The sequence below is a fragment of the Otolemur garnettii genome, unplaced genomic scaffold (genome assembly GCF_000181295.1).
Source record: "Otolemur garnettii isolate 467f Iridium unplaced genomic scaffold, OtoGar3 scaffold00152, whole genome shotgun sequence".
NCBI lineage: Eukaryota > Metazoa > Chordata > Mammalia > Primates > Galagidae > Otolemur > Otolemur garnettii.
The window spans coordinates 4,328,692-4,337,234 of NW_003852547.1; the positions used below are offsets into that span (position 1 = coordinate 4,328,692).

The 8,543-nt window shown below is 44.8% G+C and overlaps 1 protein-coding gene across 1 annotated transcript in view; it reads right to left on the minus strand.

The window, feature by feature from the left end:
• Positions 1-4,370: 4,370 nt before the first annotated feature.
• ZNF541 (zinc finger protein 541) overlaps positions 4,371-8,543 on the minus strand; it is a 25,108-nt gene continuing 20,935 nt past the window's right edge. Inside the window, exons 13-15 of the mRNA XM_012811177.2 lie at positions 5,066-5,206; positions 4,707-4,888; positions 4,371-4,588 (exon numbers count right to left, since the gene is read on the minus strand). Coding sequence (XP_012666631.1) covers positions 4,420-4,588; positions 4,707-4,888; positions 5,066-5,206 — 492 coding nt within the window. The 3' untranslated portion in view covers positions 4,371-4,419. The remainder of the gene's footprint in view (positions 4,589-4,706; positions 4,889-5,065; positions 5,207-8,543) is intronic.

The window sequence follows — 8,543 nt, forward strand, 5'->3', positions numbered from 1 at the left end:
GCTGACCGCAGACCCGCATATGATAATTCAGGGAACCCGCCAGCTTTTCACAGTTCTCTTAGTCCCACCTTCGCGATTGATCTCGCGTCGCTCTTCACTTGGAAAAACTTGTGTGGAGAAAGGGAAACCGGTCTGCTTTCTCTTGCGCCCTCTACCGACCTATGCTGGAACTTATTTGGGAAGACCAAGTACTTCAAAGACTGAGAACAAGAGGTTCTCTAACTCTTGTTTTGTAAAAAATAGCTAGAAAAAGCGTGTTAAAGTTCATATTGGACTACATTTAGGGCCCAGATTTTGGTTTCTAATACCATTTTACAATTCCTTTTTAAAAGGAATCTGGGTTCCCTGGAGAAATGGTTGGTTCTAGAACCGGGCAGGAGATTATACAGGATGAGCCTTCAGCATCTTGTAGTGCCAGAAAGGAAGGAAGCATTAAACAAACAAAATGATGGGAAATGGATGTCCCCATAAGGGACACAGGAGCCAGCTGAAAGAGCTCCCAATGGTCAAAACCATTGGATTATAACCCTAAACCCTATAAAAGTATCCATAAACCCATGAGCATATAAATGAATTAATACATACTGAGAAAATAAATAAATGGGGGGAGGACAAATAATTTGTCCAAAAGAATTCCAAATAATATACATACACCATCCTCGAGAAGACGGATGATAACTCACCGCTCTTAAATGTGGACTGTGCATAGCGACCTCCTTCCAAATTATGAGAACGGAAGGAAAAGACAACTTTATGGTGGAGAAAACTGACCCTGACAGTCAGGTGACTGAGGTTAATATCAACAGTGATAAGCCATTTCATTAAAAACACGTGACTAATATGCTTCTTTCCCTCTGTTGTCTTCCCCTCAGTCTCTCATGAAAAAGCATTAGACAGATTCCAACTGAGCCACAAAGTACCTGACAGTACTCTTCACAATCATTAAGTCCTCAAAACAAGGAAAGTCGGAGAAACCATCACAGCCAATAGGAGCCAAAGGAGATAAGACTACTAAATACAGTGTAACTGGGTGGGATCCTAGAACAGAAGGACATTAGGTTAAAACACAAGGAAACCTAAATAAAGTGTGGACTTCAGTTATTAATTCATATCGTATTGGTCCATTAATTGTAACAAACGTATCATACTAATATAAAATATTCATGGGGAAATGGGTATGGGGTATACGGGGATTTTCAGTACTATCTTTGCAATTTTTCTGTAAAACTATCCTAAAAAGCTTCTTTAAATAAAATTGGGTTCCAAAGTCCTACCCCCAATTATTACAATTGTGAAAGTCTGTAGTCCAGCACAGGAATTTGCATTTTTAATGGAACTGAGTATGATTAGGGGGCAGATAATCGGGCTGCCATATGAGGAAACAATCTTGGGGGGGGTGGCTGACTCGGACAAGGTGTAAGAAATCTTAGACCAACTTTTTCCTTACATTAAATAGACTGTCCTGTACCACCCACTGTGGCTGCCACTGTATCCTGATCACAGACCAGGTGGGAGTCAGGTCTGGATTACCACAGTTTCCCTCTGTCAAAAAGGAACTATTATAAAAGCTTCCATTCAAGCTGTTATGTTTTAGGGTAATTTGTTATGCAGCAATAGATAACTAATGTGCTTCCCAATCCTTTGAGCCACTCTTTCATTTCCAGGGTCATCAGATTTACTTAGCAAGGGACCCAAACAATATTAGCAACAACTTGAGTGCTCATTAAATAGGAGCTGTTTGGTTCTTATGGTGCATACCCCGCTAAGTCCTTAATTTACATTTTGTCATTTAACAAATCCATGGCAGGGGCTGGTGAGAGGCATTTTTCATCCCATTTTACAGACTTAGAAAACCTAAGCTCGAACAAGGAAAATAATTTTCCCTCTGTCACAATGAAGAGGAGCCAGGGTGCACATTCAGGTTCACCTGAGCCCTGGACCCTTTCCCTTACCCACACTGCCCAAGCTGCTTTAAGCTCAACTCCCCCCTCTGCTCCTCCTCCGTCCCTCTTTAAGACTTAGCTGATATATGGCCTCTCTGTGAAAACTACTGACATTACCATCTACTGTGCTCTCCCTCCTGGTCCCTCAGGACACACTACTGCAGTATCATAGACATGATCATAAATGGCACAACCCACCCTCTGAGAAGTCCTTCTTTCCCATGTGAGTTAATGTGATCAACTCAGCTGCTCAGGGGCCAAACCTACTAGGCCAGCCTAGAGCTGCCTTTTCCTTACCACCTCCCTGTGACCCATCAATAAGACAGTGGAATCTGTTCTAAAATGACCCCGTGTTCCTGACCTTCACTGCTGCCCAGTCTCAGCCATCATCTCATCTCAAGAGCCTTCTATCCACTTCCCAGCTTCCAATCTTGCCTGCTACAATCTTCACGTGGCGGGGAGTTTCTTAATGAGGTACAATCAGATGTCACTTCCCTACTGTGTTTCCCCGAAAATAAGACCTACTCAAAAAATAAGCCCTAGCAGGATTTCTATGCATTTGTTAAATAAAAGCCCTACCCCAATAATAAGACCTAGTGATGGGAGTGGCTGTGCAACATATCTGCATAGCCATGGCATGCATTTCGGTGCAGAGTGGTAAGGAAGACTGGAATACCTTTTATCTGCCACAGCTCCTTTCTCCTAGCCATTTGCACTTGCATGGGTGCGCGTGTGGTAACCGCTGTCACACACATCCTATTGCACATGTGCAAACGGCTAGTGGAAAGGAGTTCATGCATCACTAGCGCCAGCCCCACCAACAAGCTCGGCTCTCCCTGTCAGGTTCCAGAAGATGACTTAACTGTATTTAAATAAATGTAGATTGCTGTATTATACTTAATAAAAACAAGACATCCCCTGAAAATAAGCCCTAGTGTGTCTTCTTGAGAAAAAATAAGACAGTGTCTTATTTGGGGGGAAACACGGTATTTGACACACTCCGACAGTTTCCCTTCCCTGAAGTTTGCACTTCTGCCGTGCCACAGCCTTGGTTCCTGATCTTGGCCTCCCCTGGTCTTCCATCTAATACCATCTGACACACCCTGCTCACTCTCTAGGACTTAGCCCTGTTTAATTCTCATAAGGTCATTTTGCAGGAGACACAATGGACTACAAATTCAGCAGACATTTTTGTTTCCTTTTCTTTCCTGGCTAACAGAACTCCAGTTTTGCCTGATCAAACTTCAGTGAACACCTTGGTTTTCCCCAGTCCTGTAGATACATCTTGAGTGGTCCAGGATAACTGTTGCTAGGGATCAGTTTAAAAACAAGCACAGGCTACCATCCTGGCACAACAGGCCTAAGGCATGGTCTGTTGGAAGGTATAACACTTTCTTCACTCTTAAAAGGGATACAAGGAAGGGAGGGCCATGCTCTTTCCTCCCTGCCCCTCTGTAGATATGGATGCTGGAATGAGAGGTTATTTTTGGCTCTGCTGCATCCTCTGTACCTACGCTGGCTGCCACCAGGTGTCCTTAACTTCAAGGCTGAGCCACTGGAACCATGAAACGTCCTGTTAAAACCTATCCCAACTCTTCTGTTACTTACGGCCACAAGCATATTCACTGTCATGATCTAAAACCACCTTGTTCGCTTATTTATTACTGCTACCTTTCACTCCTAGAACAGAAGCTCCATAAAGACAGCTCTGTCTCTCTTGCTTCACTATGTCTCCATTAACGGATTAGCATATACTACAGCAGGTACTTACTAGACTTTTGCTAAGTGAATATACAAATTACTATGCCTGCTTTCTCCATGAGGACCCCAGCTCCTCAGAGTAGACACTCAGCTTTCTTACCTCCTGGCCCTAGCAAGTGGCTGGGGCTCAAAAGCCTTTATTGGCTCAATAAGCAGGACACTCAGAAGACAGCTACTCAAGAATCCAATTTAATAAGATTTACAAGTAGACACGTACAAAAAACACACCTAACAATGTACAAGTCATTGTAAGACAAGGGACTGAATCCAGAATGCAGAAAGACTGACCCCTGTCACAGGGAGGGAGCCCCAACATGTTGGTGATCTCAAGGTTTTTTCTCACTGATTCTCTACATCTTGGCCTTATCAACAAATGTAACCAAACCCCACAACTGAGGCTAAGATTTAAGAGCTACTCAGACCTAACGTGTTCTCTCCCCAAGCCTTCCTGCTCTAGAGATGGAATTAAAAGGGGAGAGACTATTAATCTAACAAAAGTGGAGCCTCTGGCACCACCTGACATGGGCTTCAGAGTTGTCCAATGACTGTGCTTCTCCTGCCTATTTGTAGCCAAATGCCCAGTTTGCTAGCTGGGCTGGCCAGTGGGGGATAGGGAGGGTGGCCGGAGGCAGAGGGATGCCCCAAACACCCTGGAGAGACTGCAGAGAGGTGTGAAGCTGCTGGAGGCCCCATCTAATTTTGCTGCCTCCTAGAATCACCACTGCAGGGGGCCAATGTCAGCCCCTAGCTCCTCCTCTTCCTCCTCCTCCTCCTTCAGCTGGAAGGGCTTCACTGGCCACTTCACCCTGACGATGGGCTCCACATGGTCCTGTAGGCGGTGCCGCTTCATGTGGGCATTTCGACTCTTGATCTTGTCAAATACCCTGTAGGGTTGCCAGAGGACAGCAGGTCAGAGCAGGCAGGGACATGGGTTTCCCCAAGGATGGGATCATGGGGCTGAGGCCAAGGCTGTGTGAGCACTTCCAAGAAAAAGCTGGGTACCTCTCACATTCTCTGCACGGAAAAACTCCCTGACTCTCCACACTGCCTGGGGGCTCCGGGGTCCTCTTGGGACCTGCATTTGGGCTGGAGTTGAGGATGGACTCCCTCCTATAATTCTTGGTCTTGATTTTTAACTCAGGAGTTGGACGGTGGCTGGGTCTCTCCCGAGGGCTGCAAGTGACCTGCAGAGGGGGCAAAAAGTGACATAAGGGTGCTAATCTTCCCCCTTTGAAGGGAGAAAGAAATTTAAGGGCATTGTGTCTTCTACAGGAAATCTACCCCCCAACCCTCTGACACAGATGGGCAATGGACATCCAGATCAGAGAGGAACCCACACACCCCACCCCCAGATCCTCTACCTTCTCTTCTGTCCTTTCCACCTCATCTGGCTCTCGCTTGACCCTCTTTTCTAGCCCAGGGGCTCGGCCACAGTCAAACTTGATCATTTTTTTCCAGATGTAATAATACTCAACACACTGGGCTACTGTCTTTGTCTGGATCTAGTGACAGAAAACAGAAGCAGACTAGTGAGTGCACACCTCCCAGCAGGCCAGCTGGCAGTTTTGGAAGGCTTTTAAATGCCTCTTCCTTTGCCTTGGTATGCTCCTTCCCCACAAGGGCAAAGGACCACAAAGTCCTTCCGGATGATGAGGGGTCCAAAGTGGAACCACATAGCGGCTGCCAACATCTAAGTCTGGTATACTCTGAGCAGCAATCCCAGTCCAGGAATTCTCCCCTATAGGAAAACGCTGGAAGATACACCAATGAGGATGTACCCTGCCATGCTACTAGCTTCATGTTTACCAGCTGGGACTAATTAAAACCGAATGACCCCATGTGATGCGACATCACACAGTCCTACAGCTGGCAGAGCCTCTAGAATCCTGATGAAAAAAATGGTCCCTCCAGAAGAGGGGAGGTTTCAAGTACACAGTTTGAACCTAGAGCACCATTTTCTCTTCTCCCCACTAAGAAGGGACCCCATTAAAAACATCATCTGTGGCTCGGCACCTGTGGCTCAAGTGGCTAAAGTGCCAGCCACATACACCTAAGGTGGCGGGTTTGAATCCAGCCTGGGCCTGCCAAAACAACAATGATGGTTGTAACCACAAAATAGGCGGGTGTTGTGGTGGGTGCCTGTGGTCCTAGCTACTTGGGAGGCTGACACAGGAGACTCGCTTGAGCCCAGGAGCTGGAGGTTGCTGTGAGCTGTGATGTCATCGCACTCTACCCAGGGGAATATCTTGAGGCTCTGTCTCAAAAAAAAAAAAAATCATCTGTAAAAGCAAAATGGAAAAGTTTAACTTCTCTAAGAGAGAAAATTTCCCAGGAAATTAAGTTGGCTAATTAATCTCACCCCAGAAAATATGTTCCCACACTAATTTTTCTCAGATATGTATATCTTCACATACTAGGAGTCAAAACAGTACATCCTTAGTCAGGCCTGGTGGCTCATGCCTGTAATCCTTGCACTTTGGCACAGAAGGATCACTTGAGCCCAGGAATTCAAGGATGATGATTCAAGGAGCTATGATGACATCACTGAGCTCCAGCCTGGGTGAAGAGCAAGACCCTGTCTCTAAAAACACAAAGTAAATAAAAAAATTTAAAAGAAGAACTGAGTAGTTATATAAATATCAGAAAAAGTACATTTCAGAGCTAAGAATAAGGGATAAAGAAGTTTCATTTCATTAATGATAAAGGGGTCAATTAATCAAGGGAACAAAACAGCCCTAAATGTTTATGCATCTAAATCATAACTTCAAAATACATGAGCTCAAAATTGGCAGACTTGCAGGAGAAAACAAAACCCTAGTTATACTCAAGAGATTTTAATATCCCATTCTCAGTAACTGAGAATAACAGAAAATCAACAGAGGCATAGGGACCTAAACGGCACACGGCACTACCCACCATCTTGAAATAATTGATATTTACAAAGCGCCATCCCAAATAGCAGAACACACTTTCTGTGTGCTCAGTGTATTTATCAAGATGGACCATGTTCTGGGCCACAAACAAATACCGATCAATTATAAAGGACTCAAGTCATAATAACTATTTCTCTGACCAAAAGGACATTAAATTAGAAATCAGGCTGGGTGCGATGGCTCATGCCTGTACTCCTAGCACTCTGAGAAGCTGAGGTAGGTGGACTGCCTGAGCTCACAGGTTCGAGACCAGCCTGAGCCAGAGTGAGACCTAATCTCTAGAAATAGCTGGGTGTTGTGGCAGGTCCCTGTAGTCCCAGCTACTTGGGAGGCTGAGGAAAGAGAATTGCTTGGGCCCAAGAGTTTGAGGTTGCTGTGAGCTATGACATCACAGCTCTCCACTGGGGGCAAAAAAGTGAGACTATGTCATACACAAAACAATTAGAAATCAATAATAGAAGAGTTCTTGAAAATCTCAAATATTTTGGGACCAAATGCTACCACTTCTAAATAACTCATAGGTTAAAACAGAAATCAAAAGGGAAATAACAAAGTATTTTGAACTCAATAAAAATGAAAACCTAGGCTCAGTGCCTATAGCTCAAGCAGCTCGAGTGCCAACCACCTCCCAGAGCTGGCAGGTTTGAGGCCAGCTCAGGCCTACCAAATAACAATGGCAACTACAACCAAAAAAATAGCTGGGCATTGTGGTGGGTACCTGTAGTTCCAGCTACTTGGGAGGCTGAGGCAAGAGAATTGCTTAAGCCTAAGAGTTTGAGGTTGCTGTGAGCTGTGACGTGACAGCACTCTACTGAGGGTAACATAGTGAGACTCTGTCTCAAAAAAAAAGAAAATGAAAACCTAACATACAAAAATTTGTCAAAGCAGTATTTTGAGAAAAAATTATAGCAATAAATACCTATATTAGGAAGGAAGAGGCTGGATACAGTGGCTCTCGCCTCTAATCCTAGCACTTTGGGAGGCTGAGGTGGGAGGATCACCTGAGCTCGCAGTTTGAGATCAGCCTGAGCAAGAGTGAGACCCCGTCTCTACTAAAAATAGAAAAATTATCCAGGTGTTATGGTGGGCACCTGTAGTCCCAGCTATTTCAGAGGTTGAGGCAGGAGGATCACTTGAGTTCAAGACTTCAAGGCTTGACACCCATCGTTCAGTGGTTAGGGCGCCAGCCACATACACCATGGCTGAGAGGTTCGAACCTGGGCAGGGCCTATGAGACAATAATGACCACAATAAAAAGAAAATAGCCAGGCATTGTGATGGGAGCCTATAGTCCCAGCTACTGGGAGGATGAGGCAAGAGAGTCACTTAAGCCCAAGAGTTGGAGGTTGCTGTGAGCTCTGACACCACAGAACTCTACTGAGGGTGACACAGTGAGACTGTCAAAAAAAGAAAAATAAACAACTTCAAGACCAGTCTGAGCAAAAGCAAGACTTCATCTGTCTCTAATAAAAATAAAAAAAAATTTTTAAAGGGAACAAAAAATATCTCAAATGATCACAACTTCCATCTTAAAAAACTAGAGAAAGAAGAGACAAGCAAATGAAACCCAAAGCAAGCAGAAGAAAGAAATTAATAAATAGCAGAGGCCTGGTGCAGTAGCTTGCGCCTGTAATCCTAGGACTCTGAGAGGCCTATGCAGGTGGATTGCCTGAGCTGAGGAGTTGGAGGCTCTAAATACAGCCAGTCATTGTGGTGGGTGCCTGTAGTCCCAGCTACTTGGGAGGCTGAGGCAAGATGATCACTTAAGCCCAAGAGTTTGAGGTTGCTGTGAGCTATGATGCCATAGCACTCTATCCAGGGTAACACAGTAAGATTCCATCTCAAAAAAATAAAATAAAATAAGACAAGACGAGACAAGACAAGAGGCTCGGCGCCTATAGCTCAG